The 19,010-nt window shown below is 43.0% G+C and overlaps 1 protein-coding gene and 1 long non-coding RNA gene across 2 annotated transcripts in view; one reads left to right on the plus strand and one right to left on the minus strand.

Moving 5' to 3' along the window:
• Positions 1-14,881, plus strand: LOC118238380. Its single transcript, XR_004768492.1, has 2 exons — positions 1-389; positions 14,457-14,881. It is a non-coding gene; the product is annotated as an uncharacterized LOC118238380 (long non-coding RNA).
• The window catches only part of Rgmb (repulsive guidance molecule BMP co-receptor b), a 21,916-nt gene continuing 10,989 nt past the window's right edge, over positions 8,084-19,010 (minus strand). The window contains exon 3 of the mRNA XM_035440457.1: positions 8,084-11,375. Within this exon, the coding sequence (XP_035296348.1) occupies positions 10,716-11,375 (660 nt within the window). The 3' untranslated portion in view covers positions 8,084-10,715. The remainder of the gene's footprint in view (positions 11,376-19,010) is intronic.

Genomic DNA, 19,010 nt, shown 5'->3' on the forward strand with positions numbered 1-19,010 from the left:
GAAAGCAGGCTGAGCAAATCAGAGAGAGCAAGTGAATGAGTAGTGTTCCTCCATGGCCTCTGCTTTAGTTCCAGCCTCCAGTTGCTCCATCTGACTGCCCTCATGATGGATGTGATTAGTAGCTGTGGGGTGAAATGAACCCTTTCCAACCTGGGGTGCTTTTGGTCATGGTGTTTTACCATAAACAGAAACCCTAAACAATACAAGTGGCTACTTGATTTCACAACCCCAGCTGGTCTCTCAGAGGGTAACTTCCACTGGTTATGAGCAGTTTGGAGGAACCATCTTGGATGTCTGGCTCAACTGAGGTCGCAATCACTGACACCCTGCTTTTGCATGAATGCACCCCTGGAACAGGCAGCCAGCTGATCCATCCAGGGAATGTGAAGGTAAGCAGTTTCCTTTACTAAATTGTTGCCGGATATAAAGATGAGTTACGTTTGGTATATAAAAATATCTCAGTTAAAAACATTTCAAAATTGAGCACTGAGAACTGAAATAATATTCGTTTTTCTTACTGTAAGCTCCTCTAGGTAAGGAAATGGGGGTATTCAACATTGAATGCCCAGTATCCAGCTGTACTCAATAGGTGTTTGTTAATTAAGTGACTGTTCCCTCCCATGTTATACTCAACCCTATTTTCTTATTCACTGATATACTTATTTGGCTATTGTTAGCTATTTTATGAATTGGATTAATTATCTTCCCCTGTGATTGCTGAAGAGCACAGTTCTGATGAAAAAATTCCAGCCCATTTATTTTTTTAAGTGATTAGTAACCCTGATACTCACCTAAGGGTTTAGCCCACACCTGCTTCATGTCATGCTGGGACAACTTTGTGCACAAGAGGCAAGTACTGTCATATGAGCTATATCCTCAGCCCTTAAGTTCATGTTAAAAATAGTAATCAAAGTATCTCTAGTGAGGAAGGCCATAGGAAGAATGCTTACTCTTACAAGATTCTTAAAGATTCTGGATGGAACCAGGGGAATGAATGCCTCTGCACGTTATGATATTTTATGTGACCCACAGTGAACTGAAGGTGGGTTTATTCTACAAAGAGCATCCACAAGACAGAAAATCAACTGTGGAATGGGAGAAGAAAGGGCTTGCCGAGTCTTAGCAGCAGAGACACCCTGACAGCTCCCAGGCTTGATTTCCTGTCTTTCGGGTTTTCCTTCTTGCCCTTAGGTTGTATAAGGTACAACAGTGCACTTAGTTTCTCCTCTCTACCCCGAGGCTGGAGATAGTAGTTCATACTGGACTCACTGAAACCAAAGAATCTTGGCTAGTTATTAGACTCTCTAATGCCCAAGGAGATATATACTCATTTTTAAAGGAAAACATTTAACAGGCAACAGACAGTTCCTTTGCAACTCTAATCTCAGAAACCCTGAGCAGTCCCTACATTTTGGCATCTCTATTCAGTATGTTTATTAATTGTTTACAGGTTTTATCAATTATGTGTCCACTACCCTTCTGTCCAGCCATCTTCTATATACTCTCCCCCCTTTTATGAGATTTTTGTTTTTTTGGTCATTTCATCATTTTTCATTTTCTCATTTGTTGTGTTTTTATTGAACAAGTGTGTTCAACTTCTTATAATTCCTCCCCATCACACCTCACATTTGAAAAAAAAATTGTTTTTTTTTTCTCTGTGTAAGTCCTGGCTGTCCCTGAACTCACTTTGTAGACCAGGCTGGCCTTGAACTCAGAGATCCACCTGCCTCTGACTTCTGAGTGCTGGGTTTAAAGGCATGTGCCACCACTGCCCAGCTGAAAAATATATTTTAAAGATTTACTTTTTTTTTTACGTGTATGTGTTTATTTGGGTGAAGATATGTTGTTTTTCTGTTGGTTTAGAGGCTGCCCCTGAATCTACTGATATTTTAACTACTCTGTCTGTGGCCCTTGGTCTGACCCTCTTGCAGTCAATGCCCTCACTCCCACCCTTGCCCCTCAGGCTGCTGCCGGTGGGACTTCTGGTCCCACCAGTACCAAATGTAGTTTCAAATTAAGTCTCTATCATTTTATTTACTAATAAAGACTTAGGAGTAAGATGTTGGTGTGGAGACCTGCTAGCTCAGAGAGACCGAGAAGCAACCATCTGACCTTCCCTTTTGGCTGGAGACCCAGCAAAATAGCCTCTCTCCAGCCATCCCAAACCAAAAAGACAGACACTCCAAGTCCCTCCTGACTCCTTCTTGTATCTCTCTCTAATGGGGGATGTCCTTCTGTATGCTGTGAATGTTTCTCTTATTGGTTGATGAATAAATGCTGATGGGCCAGTACCAGGCAGGAAGTATAGGGCAGGGCCAGCAGACTAGAAGACTGCCGGATCAGAGAGAAGGAGCAAGCCATCACCACACCTTACCTCTTTAGCATCTATGCAGACAAGCGAGTGAGTTCCTGTTTCTCCCTGCTTATATCCTGTTTCTGCCCAGCTAGTTCACTTCCTGTCTGTCTGTACAGACCTCCAGACCTCTATGGTTAGCCTAGTGGCAAGCTCCATTCTCTGACCCTCAGACAGGCTTTATTTGTACAAGCAAGGTATCACCACATCTGTCTGTCCATTTTCCTGGATCCTCTGTATTTTCTATGACTAATTCCTGTCAACTAGTTGCTGGCTCTGCTCTCTGATTCAAGGTGGATTTTATTAACAGAGTCTTGGGTTTCAAAGTGCAATCAAATATCCCACATGTCATGTGTGTGTGGGTGCCCATGGAAGCCAGAAGAGGGTGTCAGGTCCCCTGGAGCTACAATTATAGGCAATTGTTACCTGGCTAGTGGGTGCTGGGGACTGAACCTGGGTTCTCTGGAAGGGCAAGAAGGAAAGAAGCATTCCTAACTGCTGACCATCTTTTTGCTTGATGAAGCCAGTCTAAATCTCCCAGCCTTCTAATAGGTGGCCTTCTCTGTTTCCACTCTGAGAAGATGAAAATATTTGTACAACTAGAAGGTTCCAGATCTAAGAGTTATTTTTGCTTTGAGTGTGAGACACCAAATAACTACAACTATTGCCACCCAATCTAAGGAAAAACACTTGAGGAAAGTCCTTACACAATTCATTACACATTTCTCTACTGGGGTTCTGATGTGCTGGTCAACTATCTCTTTAGCAATAATTTTACTGAGGCTCTTCCTATGTTCAGACCATTCCCAGTCCCTGAAGACCAATCCAGGGCAAACAGTTGCTCAAAAGCCAGTGTTACTGTCGTAGGGTTTTAGTAAATTTGCGCTGACATCTGGGAACAGTTGCAGTGAAGAAGGAGGCAGGAGGTTCTGGTGTGCCTGCTTTTTGATTTGGTCTCAGCTGCTTTCCTGGAAGCTGTGACCTAAGTTTATTTCCTTCCTGGATGTCCAAACTTTCTTCAGAACTTTGGCCCACTGCTAAATTCTTGAATCTTCATGGGGACTTAAAACTAAATGTAGTTCTATGCCAGCTCCCTAAGGTGAACACACAAATGGTCCATTTTAGGTATGGGCAGTGTCCACGCTGGTGTCTGGCACTATGCTAAGAAGTTTAGGTAAAGTAGTAGATTTTACTCTTCACAAGGAATGTTTGAGGTGTGATGTTAGCATTCTTATTTTAAAAGTGAGGAAATGAAAGTCTAGACATAGTTTAGAATGCACAAGGAAGCATAATAAGGTAAGTAGATTGACACTTAACACTTGGCAGTCCCACAGACCATGATGGCATGCTGTCTCTTGAGTAAACTATATATAGGGGGAACCATTTAATGGCCCTGCAGCCCAAAGCAACCAGACAGCATCCCTAACTGCAATTTTGATCTGCAAGCTCTTCCTATCTGTTGTTGCTCTTCCATCTCCTCAGGAGATCTTTAACCTCTTTCCTGAACCTCAAATGTCATCTAAATGTCCAATTTGATTGGAGCTAAATGATCTTGTATTTGTACTTAATGTTCTCCCCACCCCTGCCAAGAAAGGAATATTCATGAGACATAGGCTTGGTCTTTCTTTGTTTTACCTCTCTCTTCTTCAAGATACTGGAAACTGTCTTAGTTAGGGTTTCCATTGCTGAGACAAAGCACCAAGCAAGTTGGGGAGGAAAGGGTTTGTTTGGCTTACACTTCCAGATCATAGTTCATCATTGGAGGAAGTCAGGGCAGGAACTGGCAGGGCAGGAACTGGCAGGCAGGAGCTGATGCAGAGGCCATGGAGAGGAGTTGCATACTGATTTCCTTTCCCTGGCTTGTGCAGCCTGATTTATTTTTTAAAATTAATTTTTATTTAAATTAAAAACAATCTTATTTTACATACCAATTACAGTTCCCCTTCCCTCCTTCCTCCCATTCCCCCCTCCTCCAGCTCCCCTCCCTCCTGTCCACTCAGGGAGGGTGAGGCCTCCCATGGGGGATCCTCAAAGCTTGTCACATCACTTGGAGCAGGACCCAGGCCCTCCCCCCATATCTAGGCTGAGAGATACAAAGCCCATTTGTGCACTAGAGATAAATACTGGTTCCACTGCCAGAGGACCCAGGCTCCCACACCTGACACTCATGTTGAGGGGACATGGTTCAGTCCTATGCTGGTTCCTCAGCTGTCAGACTGGGGTCTGTGAGCTCCCACTTACTCAGGTCAGCTGTTTCTGTGGGTTTCCCGGCATGGTCTTCACTCCTTTGCTCATCACTCTTCCTTCCTCTCTACAACTGGATTCCAGGAGTTCAGCTGAGTACTTACCTGTGAATCTCTGCTTCTGCAGATGAAGGCTCTAGGGTGCTATTTAAGGTAGTCATCAACCTCATTATAGGGGAAGGGCATTTAAGGTAGCCTCTCCACTATTGCTTAGATTCTTAATTGGGGTCATCCTTGTGGATTCCTGGAAATTTCCCTAGTGCCTGGTTTCTCGTTAAATCCATAATGGCTCCCTCTATGAAGGTGTCTCTTTCCTTGCTCTCCTCTGTCCTTCCCCCAACTGGACCTTCCTGATCCCTCATGTTCTCCTCCCCCTTCCCTTCTCCCCTCCTCTCTCTCCTACCTTCTTTCCCCTCCCCACCATGCTCCCAATTTACTCAGGAGATCTTGTCCCTTTCCCCTTCTCGGAGGTCCATGCATGTCTCTCGTAGGGTCCTACTTGTTTCCCAGCTTCTCTGGGGTTGTGGATTATAGGCTGGTTATCCTTTGCTCTATGTCTAATATCCACTTATGAGTGACTACACACCATGTTTTTCTTTCTGTGTCTGGGTGACCTCACTCAGGATGGTTTCTTCTAGTTCCATCCATTTGCCTGTGAATTTCAAGATCCTATTGTTTCTTCTGAGTAGTACTCCATTGTGTAAATGTACCACATTTTCTTTATCCATTCTTCGGTGGAGGGCATCTAGGTTGCTTCTAGGTTCTGGCTGTTACAAATAATGCTGCTATGAACATAGTTGAACAGATGTCCTTGTGATATGAATGTGCATCCCTTGGGTATATGCCTAAGAACGGAATTCTGGATCTTGTGGTAGACTGATTCCCATTTTCCTGAGAAACTGCCATACTGATTTCCAAAGTGGCTGCACAAGTTGGCACTCCCACCAGCAGTGGAGAAGTGTTCCCCTTTCTCCACATTCTCCCCAGCATAAACTGTTGTTGGTGTTTTTGGTTCTAGCGATTCTGACAGGTGTAAGATGGTATCTCAGAGTTGTTTTGATTTGCATTTTCCTGATGGCTAAGGATGCTGAGCAATTCCTTAAGTGCCTTTCTGCCATTTGAGATTTCACTATTGAGATTTGTACCCCATTTTTTAATTGGGTTGTTTGGTGTTTTGGTGATTAGCTTCTTGAGTTCATTGTATATTTTGGAGATGAGCCCTCTGTCAGATGTGGGGTGGGCAGCCTGCCTTCTTAAAGAACCAGGAATCACCATCCCAGGGGTGGCACCACCCACAATGGGCTGGGCCCTCTCCCATTGAGCCCTAATTGAGAAAATGACTTACAGCTGTACCCCATGGAAGCATTTCATCAACTAAGGCTCCTTCTTCTCTGATGACTAGCTTGAGTCAAGTTGACACACAAAGCCAGCCAGTCCAGTGACCAATGGTACTTTAACAGCACCATTTCTCTTGGTAGTGCTATATCATTAATGGAAATGTCCTTAGACTTCTGTCTCAGTTACTTTTCTACTGCTGTGAAGAGACGCTATGCCAAAGACAACTTATAGAAGAGTTTATTGGGGGCTTGCTTACAGTTCCAGAGGGTTATGTCCATGACCATCATAGCAGGGGGTACGGCAACAGACAGGCAAAGACATAGTGCTGGAGCAGTAGCTGAGTTGAGACCTTACTTCTGACCCATAAGCAAGAGGCAGAGAGAGCAAGAGAATGTGAATGGTTACCCTCTATGGCTTATTATCTTAATTTTTGAGACAGCATCTTTCATTAAACATAAAGCTCACCAATTCATCCAGGCTGGCTGGCCAGTTCAGAGACCCTCCTGGCCTTACTTCCCCAGAACTGGACTCATTGGCATATGCCACTGCACCTGGATCTGAACCTCAGGATCGAGTGGCACACATTTGACTATCTTTTCAGACCTTGAAATAGCCCTAGTTGTAAAGATTGTTTATTTATGGCAGGTGCATTTTTTTACTTGCCAATTCATTTGTGGTTTAGTTTTAACTATTTGACCTGGTTACAGAATGCTTTTTTTTAAAGTGGAGTTTTCATTTTTGAACCATAGATGTATCTCCCATTAAAAACAAAAAACAAAACAACAACAACAACAACAACAAAACAAACTGTTAGGGGTTGGAGAGATGGCTCAGCCATTAAAGGGCTAGGTTCACAACCATAAAGAAAAGACCCTTCAATTAGGAAATATTGGCCTATTTTGTTTTCATCTGATGGCAGTTTGATAGACCTATCTTAGTATGTTCTGGTTAACAGAATCAGTTTGCTCAGTTAATTTGACATTCTAATGAAAAGAGTGAGATCTGGCTGGGTGGCCTTAGTTGCCAGTCTCTGTCAATCTGCAAGCCATTCACAAAAGAGGAGACACAAACATGGTGACAGCACATTCAAAGGTGGGGGGACATTGTATTATTTAGTTGACAGTCTGAAACATCTTGTTAGACATTCTCTGGGTGGGGCAGGGGGAAGGGAAGAACAGTGAATTAAAAAAAAAACACTATTGAATTAATTTCCCTTTAGAAGACATACAGAAAATAGAAGTAGAAATAATATTTTGAACTTCTCCATTTTGTATACCTTCTTGGGTGTGGTGAGGTGTTGCTCAATTCTCACAGAAACAAGACATTTGTTTACAGGAACACATGGTACGTCTGTAGGCATCCGAGATTGTCTTACCCTTGCCTGCTCTAGGCAATACAATAGCATCAATACATATATTTTTTTTCAAAGTGAAATAAATCAGGCAACTGACAGGATTCTTGGATTTTGAAATGGAAATCTCTCTGGGTTTTCAAGAATTTCTTGACAGGTGGTGGCGGTGGCACACGCCTTTAATCCCTGCACTTGGGAGGCAGAGGCAGGTGGATTTCAGTGAGTTCGAGGCCAGCCTGGTCTACAAAGTGAGTTCCAGGACAGCCAGTAGACAGAGAAACCCTGTCTCAAGAAAAAAGAATCTCTAGTTTTGGTCTTTGGAAAGCCGGGTGGTGGTCAGATGTGAACTTTTGTGAAAGCATTTGTTATACAGACGGCATCTACTCAGCACCCAGGAATTTCATCCCTGGTTTCTGTAGTTCACCCGATCCAGTTGACATAAGAGTTCCTGTTCACGTGCTCCACACACAGGAAGCTCTCTACTCAATAATTACGGGAGCCCTCCACCCATGCTCTCTCCATTTAGGAAGCCACCTGGAGAGAGCGGGGGCTTCCTGGAGCCTTTGTTTCTTCTCCAAACTCTTCCACCCTCCATTTCTTTAACACAAATAACTTATAACCACATGACATCCTCTTTAAAGCACCCAGGATGTGAGGGGTTTGCAAGCTTTCAAAGAAACAAACAACACTACCCCCCAGAACTCTCCATCACGGTACGCTGCTGCGTTCCAGTACGTCTTCACAAGCCCCAGAGTGCAGTGTGCTCCTCATTAATGATAGGACTTTAGGACCAGCAGCCAGTCTCACAGACACTACTTTATTTGTACTTGCGTAAAGGTTATAAAGGAAAAACTACAGTAGCAGTCAAATGAGCTAGGGGGCAGGGAGTCCATCTTGTGAAAACCTATTAGGATCTTATTAACACCCTTACTCCTTCCCTTCTGCAGAGGGGTTCTCAGCTCTTCCAGCAGGTGTCACTAAAATCAAGGAACAAACATTCAACAGCGTGGTCTGTAACTTTATTTTTCTAGCATAATAACTTAAACGTATTTACATACTGCATACCCACTGTTTTTACACAGATACTTACTCATATACCTACAAACCACATCTACAGGTTTCTCTGTAAAGACTCGGCACAATGTGGGGGTTTCCAAGCACAGTGAAGAGGGCAAAAAGTGTTTTTGAGTCTTCTCTAAAAGAATCACATGTAGATCTGTGGAAATCAGTGTTTTGGCCCAAGTTTTAAGCTCTCCCAGGAGACCTGTGAAGAGCCAAAGCCTACTCATACGCTGGCATGGTCTGAAATTCTGGCTAAACAAGTGCAAGCAGTATGTTCGTAGAAACCCCAAAGAAAACCTGGCCCTTCTCTACAGAAATACTTTATTTCTAAAAATTATCCTTGGGGACTGTAAAGGTCGTACAGAGACACTGATTATGAGGGAGAACCACCTGCCACACTGTATTACTGGTACTACCGATGTGTAGTACATATCATGGGCACCCTTTTCTGCTAAACGTTACAGCTAAACAAACTTTCTTATCCAGTCTGCCAGTAGAGGTGGTGGTTTTGTTCTCTCCCCAAAAGGATAAAGGTGTATCAATCACACTAATGCCAGACACTGTAGAAACTTCTATCGATTTTTACTTTACCTTTTATACTATTTGCACAAAAATAGTGGTTAAAAGTATCTGACATCATCTTCCCTTCCTTGTTCTACTCAATCATAAGTTACTAGCTAGTGACAAGCTTCTGAACTTGGCATACGGCTCCACAGATGAACAAAAGTGGCCATGTTTCAGAGCTCAGGGTTGGTCAGTCCTTCCTAGTCCAGCTTTCCTAAAGGGACCCCTCTTTTACAGGGTTAGATTCCAGCTCTCTGGAATTCATTTAGGGTGCCTTCATAATTTTCCCCAAGCTAAGGGTTTGCCACCTCTAGAAAGAACACACAATCTCACCCTGTGATGATACCACTTCACAAAATGATACCCTTTTCTGCTGCTAGCCTGACTCTGTTAGTGCCAATGGCCAACAGGACATGGCAAAGAATAACTACAGTATTTTAAGTTCGTATCTTTTGCTTGCATTACTGTAAACCTTAAATATTGAAACACAAATTATATTACTTCTTGGAACCAAACACTCACATTTAGATATAACAATACAAACCTATCTATTCAGGAGTTGACTCTGCTACTCTCACAGCCTTTTGTTAATTCTTTTATAGTTGGTACCAACAATGGGATGGGAGAGGCAAGGAGAGACTTTACCTTATGGGGATTTCACTAAGTGACAGGAGCAACTGCCTAACATTCAACTGTAGGTGTTAAGATGGCAGAGAGCTGAGAAGACAGATACCACTTGGACAGCGCAATGCCTCGTTACGAATGTCAGGACGACAGCATCCACAGGCAAGTGTATACTAATACACACCAAGGAAGATTTTCTGTTCTGAAGGCCCTATACCTGGACCTCAATATCACAGGAAGACTAACAGCCAGAGTTTGGAATCCTGAGGTGAAGTTAAGGAGACGCTGGGGTGGAACCAGAGAGCACCATTAGGACTCCAAGCAGCCAAGGAGGAGAAAGTTACAAATGTGATCTCTGCAAATTGCAAAGAGGGATAGCAAGGCATGAACTGTACTAAGCTGATGACTTTGTTTTGCTTCAAGAGTTAAAGGAGGGGGAAACTACAACTTAAAAAGGGATAGGGGGACTAGCTCAGGTGTAGGGAGATGCCTGGTTATCAACTTGAAATGACCATCACCAGACTCTTAACACATGGCAGCTTCAGAAGGGTCAACCTCACAGGTCACATGTGCTCAAATGTCACTGAGTAACAAGAACTGCAGTTGTAGCACTTCTGCCCCATGTTCTGAAAAGTAAGTTGTTAGAAACAGAGCTCTTAAGTAGAATCAAAGTACTTACAAGGGAGGGGACAACTTTCCTCTCAGATTGACACTTCAAAGGAAGGGAGACAGCTCCATTACAGACTGTGTACCTTGGCAAATCAGTAGCAATGGGAAGTGCAGGAAGAACACCCAGGGTAGCTACAAACTGTCACCTTCAAATGGATGGCTGTGGTGTCTGTGAATATGCACTGTACATATTAGCCAGGTACACACATAAATATTTAATATATAAAAAATAAAGTGCTTTCTAAGAGGTCCCTAGGAAGGGACATTATAAAACATTTCACAAAACCACAAAAACAAAATTGGTACAATCAAAAAAAAAACACTATAACCAACATATGTGAGAACAGTCAAACACATAATGTACAATCTGGTGTTCCAGGACAAACATCTGTTATATACATGGTATATACATATATACTCTTTCACTCAATATATTATGACAATATATATTTAAAATTTTGTTATAGACAAAAAAAAAACAAAAAAAAACACAACAACAACAACAAAAACCCTACAAAAACACAGTAAGGATCAAGCATGTGAGTCCAAGACCAACAGACAAATCGCTGCGTCCTGCACGGCCGCTGCTGGGAAAGATATGCCAACGCTCCTTCCTGGGGTGCAGTGCTTCCACATCCTCCAAGGCACTGTGGGCTGCAGCGGTAAAGTTGGCATCACCGGTGGTGAGCAGGTCAAAGACACAAGACTGGAAATAGATGTCCTTCACTGGCATCTTCTCATGGCATTGGGTGCTGGCAGTCTCCAGTGTGTAGCCAGGCCAGGCCTGCACCGAGGCAGTGTGTGGCAGGCTGTGCCCCAGGATAGCAGACACCTGGCCTTGTCCATCATCGATGCATTCACTCAAAGGGCAGCCATTCACACACAGCTGCAGGTCCTGGCTTTCCTCATAGGACATGGCCAAGTCTTCAGGCATTCGAATGGCGAGGGTTAGGTAGCGACCCAGCTGTCGCACAAACACGGTGGTGCCTATGTAGCGGGCATGCATCTCTACGTAGCGGCCACTCTCCCTCTCCACGATGTGAAGGCTCTTAATATCACCATCCCCCCCACTGGTGGTGCCGTCCACAAAGGCAGCTGGCAGGTCATCTGTCACAGCTTGGTATACTTTCTGATCTGTACACTCATGGTGTGCTTTGAAGATAATAGTGATCTGTGGGATGGAAGATGCACAGGTTACTACAACTGGAGGGGAGCTGAGCAGTCACACTGCAGTAGTAGGCAACTTTCCCTACCACTATGATGGAGCAGAGGCTCCAAATGCGTGCAAAAGCTGTTGCTTAGCTTTCTTGACATAGCGCCACTGTTGGGAAACAGTCTATTAGAAATTGCCCAGGCATGGCATAGCTGGGGTAGGGGGTAGGAGTTCCTTTTTAAGGTATATAGAAGCTCTGAGGGACTTAATGATATATCTAGCAGAGTTTTGCCTCTAAAGACATCCTTCATTGGACTATCTCCATTTCCCATGACTCATCACTATAAACGTAATATAAATACTGAGAGGAAACAGGCTTTTGGGGGGCATCTGCAACAACTACCAGTCATGTGCCTCTCGAGAGATTTCAAGTCTCTTAATCAAATGCTTTGCATCACTGGTTAATCCCTGTGACAGGGAATTATTTGGCAAGCATAGCTCTCAAGCGCTGGCAGAGATAACATACCCCAAGCCTAGTGATAGAAGATGTTTTCCCCAAACAGCACCAGGGGCCTTCAACTTCTCACATCTTTCCCCAGTCAACTCTCAATCTTCCAAAATGAAGCAAACAGTTCAGGGAGAAAAAAACCTCTCCATTGATATAATACACGACCTTCCTTCTCTGAGACCATTTCCTTGCCACAGTGAACATGTGATGAGCGAGGGTAACTAGGAAGGGGCAGGAGTTCTCTGTGTGCCACCCAAAGTAGGAGCACTTCCTATTACCATTTTGGGAGCACCTGAGATTTGGCTTATTATCTATCAGTTATGTAGTAACAGTTTTTTTTTTTTTTTTGTTTCATTTTTTAAAGTAAACCAGAATAAAGGATTGGGTGATTTGAGTCAAGAAGGCAGACAGACAAGCCACACACTCTCTAAGTCACTCAGATGGCAAGAACCTCCAAGCTCCTGAAAGAACTTGTCCAAACAATGAACCCTTGTTAAAAAGGCTAGAAATGCCCACCAAGTCCTCACTACCACCCTCAAGCTTGTGTCTGAAGTTTCCCCCCAACCCAGCCAGCCTTTGCTCACACTATTTAATTCCACACGTTCCCACTGGTGTTAACTTGACTGGAATTTTCCAGCCATTTCATTTTACTTCAGCCAGTTACAAAGCCAGATCTGAGCCAGCTGCACTGCAGCAACTGGTTAAGTTCATATCCGTTGTTTGCAGCTGCAGCTGAAAGCCAGACAATGTGCTGTGAAAACCCTGGGCTTTCTCTCCTAATTACCCAGAGCCACAATTTGATTTCACTACTAGCCCTTCTCACATTTCAACACCTTCTTAATAACCCAGAGAAGGTGACCAGAGAGATGACTTCAGGAGAACTGCTGATTCCAACCACGGAGCCTTCCACTGTGAGGGGTTCTGGGGTGGGTATCTAAGGAGACTATAAAATAGATTTATTTGGTGGCTCTAAAGTCAGTTTGACAAGTCCCCTTTTAAGACATGCTGGGATTGCCAGGAGGTGAAAAGATTAATTCAAATAAATTCTGCACCTGAAAACACTGGAGGAAGGTTAGAAAACACCGAAGGTTAACAATACAAATGGCTAAAGAGTCAGTAATACCTTTTTATGCAGTCTCGATCCCTATTATCAACTGAAGCATTCAAAAAAAGATTTGACAACTCAGTAATGTGTGTTTCTGGTCTAACAAACTTTTAAAGCAACTTGGTATTGCATGCAAGAACTGTGAACATTTGCTCACATTAGGAAGAGTGAGAAATTTCACTTTTGTTGGGGCAAGAAAGCAGAGATGCAAACAAGTTACCAAAAGAGACACACATGAGGGGTCAATATTAACATAAGTAGAATAGTTTCACGTTTACCCGAGTCTTTTTTTTTTTTTTTTTTCCCCCATTAGGCATAGCAATTCGAATTCTGCACCTCAGGACTCACATTAAACACCTCACACACACTTATCTTCTGCTATGCAAAACACATGGAAAACTAGCATTCTCTAGGATCTGTGCCTATTAAATATTCTCTTCCTCTCGGATTTGTTTGCGCATATTGCTTGACGTTGCCTTTCTCTTTGATAAAGTTGTATTTCTCACTTGGGAATGTGTGTAGAACTATCTATTGAATCAACATGCTGATGGGATGAGACAGTCCCAAAGTCTGAGGGCAGGTATCAGATTTGTAATCACTGCAATGTAGAAAGAACTCTGGGTAACAGTTTCACATGACTTGAGTTTTGTAATGCAATGCCATTCCCTGGGACAATTACAACACAAGCTCTCAACAAGCAAGCACTCAGCCGAGAACTGCATGAAATCCATTTCACATCTACGTTTCCAGAAAAGCAAACTCATTCATTAGTAATAATTCTTACTTCAAAAACATACAAGATTTCACCGGAACTTTTGCAAATTTAAAACTTAAAAAATTTCCACTTAGCAGCCATCAAGGATCTAAAATGGGTATTCAAATTTGTATACAGGTTTTTCACTCTGCACTTAAAAACTGTAAAACACTAGTTATGCTGCTTGCTTTTCCTCCAGTAACTGATCGACATGCAGGAATAACTCAATTTGGCACATCTGTTCGATGCCACCCCATTTATTATTGATGGGTGGCATTTCTGTGCATTTAAAACATCAATGTCTTTTGTTAAACCTCCCCCATCTAGTCCCTCTCAATCCCACCTTAGACAAACCACTCTAGCTCTCCTCATTCATTTTTAATCCCCCTCCTGAGATCTTTACCACCCACAAGGTCTATGAGGAAGAGAAAAGACAGCAGTTACAGCAAATCAACCTTTGCACACATGGAACGCAACAAGAACTTAAGGTTTGTTGTAAAATTAAGAGCATTGGTTCTCAACCTTTCTAATGCTGCAACCCTTTAGTAAATTACAGTTCCTCATGTTGTGGTGACCCCACAACAAAATTGTTTTGTTGCTACTTAACTGTAATTTTGCTACTGTTACGAATCATAATGTAAATATCTGTGTTTTCCAACCCCTTCGAACCACTGAAGGGGTCGTGACTGACTACAGATTAATCGACACCTGACTGCCTTTCCTTCCCAACAGTAAGAAAAGGAAATATACAAAATGAAATTGAACAAGTCCACGAGGAAATTCCAGGCCCTGCCTCACCAGGATACAGAGAAATCTTCCCAAGGCACAACAGTCTGTAAAACACTTCACACAGGTTTTAAAACACAACTCCCCAAAGACTGTGCAGTCAGCCATCCGTATACACTGTACCTCTGTATACATATTGTGGAAGAAGCATTTGCCAGTGTTCAGTCAGACCACTTGGCACTACAAGTGCAAAGAGCCTTCTGGAATGAATCCTCAACAAGAGAATTGGACTTTTAAGGTTAATCATGGGACTGGAAATGAAACTGAAGCAAAGAAATGGCAACTTAAAAGGCAATTTGTATTGATTTGTATTGGGTTAAAATTCTGTCCATGTTCAAGGAAGTTAAAATAAAATTTACTTCATATAGTTAGCTGGTATGTTCACACTGTCAAATTGTCTGGGTGTAGAGCTAATGAAAACACAGTAGACACCAAGACTGGGCTCAGAGCCCCTTTCATGTCTGCACATGTAGGTGGAATACAGCCTGGATACTGGGTCCTCTGGACAGAATAACAAGATCATTCCAACAGCATGTATTTCCACCACACTGGCTTTGTCTCCATCCCTAACACACCCAAATTCTATTTTGGAGGGCCAATTTTTCTAAATGTTGAAAAGCTGGCCGAGGAAGCTCTAAAACAACCCTTACTCCATCTCTAGGGCCACCAGAGTGTGGACTGTAGCTGGGGCAGGTCCCCTTTAGGCAAGCAAGGAGGGAACTGACCTTTAGTTACATAAAAATGAGGGTAACACTCTCCCTTTTGTGAAACAGAAAATTCACACATTTAGATTAACTTTCTGTCTGAACAATTTCATGCAAAACCTAGGTATGATTTTGTATGTAGCATACTACATGCTAGGCTGGGGATACATGCTGTCATTGACAATTTTGTTAGAAAACTAAGTTCAAAAACCAGCAATTTCACAAACACTATCCAGCTTACATCAAATATTACACTCATAGAAAGTGTAAGAATTGCTGAAGTACAAGATGTTAAATGCCTTTAATGGACTAGGACAATGTACTAACAGACATTTGCAAGGTGAGCAGCTTATTTAAAAATCTTACCCTAGACTCCTTTTAGGGTTTAGACGAAACTAAGAAATACACTGCCTTCAAAACAGTTATCAAATATGTATGCTTCTCCACCCTCAAGTCTCCTACAGAATTCTACATTCAGAGCACTTACAGGAAGCAGAGACCTGGAAAGCCTCACACTTTGTCTTCAGTGTTGCTCTAGGTAATGAGCACAACAAGAACAGGGGCTGTTTTGGCTGCTGAAGGGGTATTTGGCAGCAGATAGAGAATTAAGAAGCCAAACCAGAGGGGAAGGACACCCACAGTTGAAGGCTGCTAGGGTGGTCCAGAGAAGTACCAGGCCCAATGGCTGGAAAAAGCACCCAGACTGAAAGCAATCTGGCCCAGGGATAACACACGAAAGGGACAGGCACAGAAATGCCAACTTTCATAAACCAGTTTCTATATAATTAAAAAAAAGGAAGGCGGGAAGCATAAATAGGCACAGAGACGGGGAAGTTAGCCAACTTCCTTCTACACACCAGTGTAACTCCATGCTGAGCATGAGGAGGCAAGCCCTCCAGGCCTGTAGACCTCAGCAACTTCAAAAACTCTGAGTTTGGGTTCAGATTTTGTACTGTGAGGGAGGCCAGTATCACCATGCTTTTAGATGAGAAGTTAGATGCCAAAGTGTTACAGACTTAAGCTGCCTTTTTGCCGATCTGAGGCTGATAATATGTCAGAAGCTGCGAGCTATGCTGGAGGCAGGGGCCCTGAGCTAGGCAGAATCTGCCACAGCAAGTCCTGATTCCCAGGGGCATCCCCTCAGGATAAAGTATTGGGCAGGGCTACAGACCCTTCAAGTGCTCAAGGCTATGGTACAGGCCCCACTGCCCATAGCCTCTCTGGTTATTTCTTAGCATTAGGAAGGAAAGAAAAAGCTTCAACTTCTTCACAGTACGCACAGATCTTGCCAGCTCTAGGTTCAATTTCAAGACCCCAAAGACACAAGAAAAGGATCGAGATGTTTTAAAAAGCCAGTAACCTGCCAAGAATATCCTTCTACCTAGGCAGGAAAATGTGAAGACATCAGTGTACCTGCTAAGTGTCTGTAGGTCCAGATTGAACCCTGAATCCATTTCAGGAGCATTTGCAGAGGAGATGGAAAATTCATGTTTAAATGCTGTGGTATCAATTCTGTTCACAGTGCAGATACTATGTGCTAACATGAACAAACCCTCCCAGAATTAGCCGAAACCCTCCTGTCCCCTGTACTGAAATAATCAGCTAAGTGGAGCAGAAAGGCTCTCATCATTTAGCCAACAGCTTTCACCTGAGTTCTATCTAGGATCCAACAGTACCACAGATTCACTCCAAGGCTGTCTAGCTAAAATAAAATCCCTCTTGGTGTGTTAGCTCTTGTTCCTTACCACTCACAGACAGGCTGAGCACTTTGTTACATTACTCCACCCACAAGAACACAAAATCCAAACACTGGAAGAGCAAGTTTTACTGCAGTCAAAACAAACAAAGACAAAATGGGAAAGGGAGCATTTTTCATTGTTGCACCCTGTAGGTGACTCTCTCAGGCCACATTCCACAGAGGCAGAAAAGTGTTTGGCTAGCATTAATTGAAGCCAACAACAACAACAAGAAGAGCACCACCCAACGTTCTCTTTTCACCCCTTTCCCTCAAAAGAAAACCCAACAGGGCAGAGGGAGATATTTGGAAACGTGACAGAGAAACAAGTTCTGACTCTCAGCTGTGTATCTGACTCTTGGCTTCCTGCCGCTCACTGCCTTAAACTACGGAGGAGTGTGGGTTTGTTATGAAGCAGCAGAGGCCTACATCACCCAAGGAATCCTGCCTGGCTTGGACAAGCCCCTGGCTAATTTCATTTACCAAGGGGGATTTTGGAAGGTCTCCTTCCAAGGACAGCTGGGATTTGGGGAGTAGGCAGTGTCAGGAAGATTAGAAAGTGGTAAAGAATTTTTTACCCAGAGTGTTTTAACACACATGAAAAAGACAAAGGGGTAGTGTGTTTGAAAAGCACAGCATAAAGAACAACCAAGGAGCCTGTCCATGTTACAAAATGCTCTTTTACGGCACACATCAATCATCCAGTGAAGAGTCCCTTTTCTCCCCTAACAAGCACTTGGATATCTTTCTACCTCCCGGCAATGTACTGAAGATATACCAAACAGCAGTTCCTGGGCCTAACACTTCATAATCCAGTACAAACAGCCTCACAGGAAATTGAAAAAGACAACACACTCGGTCCCACCCAGGAGCAGAGCTGAATTCACTAAAACCCTTTAAAAATTTTTTTTCAGTGCTATTTCTGAAATAAATTTATGAATGACAAAAAAATGTCTAACACATGACTTAATGAGGGCTTTAAAAATGAGATGGGACCCTGAAAAAATTAAGCCTGGTGGCTGTGGAAATACAGATGTAGGTGAGGGGCACACTGACTGTGGGAGGTGAGAAGCCCGATCCCAAGAGCAAGCAAGGCAGGAGGCTATCACAGCAGCTGTTCTCTCTGTATTGCTTCCTGACACCTGTGCCATCCAGCTAACACTGTCTTTGGGAATCAATATAGTCTACCAAGAAGCTCTTAGGATGTTGGGTCCACATACAAATCCCATGCTCTCCCACTGTTCATTTCAGGTATGTGCCCAGCTGAAAGCAGAGGCTACATCCACCTCTGACATGTAGTAAGTTTTTTTTTTTTTTTTTTTTAAATGCAGCAGCACCAAAATAATGACATTTAATCAGAAATTATTACACCAAGGGAGCTACAACTATGGACTTCTTTCCTATATGTTCCCAGTATGACCCAATACCGACCAGCCTTAGACCTTTGTAATGTCTCTGCAGTTAAGATGGATCGTAAGGAACACATCTCAAAGAAATGGCTGGAATTATCTATGACACACACACACACACACTCCCAACAAAAGCAAATCTCAGATTAAGGATCAGATGCTTCTGTAGAAAAAATATACCCCTTGCCACCATGACTACCACTACATGCAGGAACAGGGTCCATACATCTAAACACAGTTCAACCAAAGGGAGGAAAAATATCTCCACTGATAAAAATAAAAGATTGCTACTGTGTGGCTCACAGGTATCCACAGTTGCTAAAAAAAAAGCGCTGTAAAAACTTGGCTGCAAGAAAAAAAAAAGTACTAGGCATGAGGTCAAGAGAGGACAGGTTTCCAAACTGCAATCCAGAGATGCACTTAAAATAACAACTGAAAGTCTCTGCAAGGCAGACATGTCTAGCTCCAACTCTGTAAGCAACAGATAATGACCCACAATGACTTACATGTTCATGGCTGCTGTGCAAGTGTCTAAGGTCTATCAAAAAAAAGGGACCACAACATGCTTTAGTGTTCACCAGGAAGGACTGGCAGACTTTATCAGAATGCACAGCTCAATGAAGACATTAACCAAAAAGAGAGAAAACCAATC

The sequence above is a fragment of the Cricetulus griseus genome, chromosome 2 (genome assembly GCF_003668045.3).
Source record: "Cricetulus griseus strain 17A/GY chromosome 2, alternate assembly CriGri-PICRH-1.0, whole genome shotgun sequence".
Taxonomy (NCBI): Eukaryota; Metazoa; Chordata; class Mammalia; order Rodentia; family Cricetidae; genus Cricetulus; species Cricetulus griseus.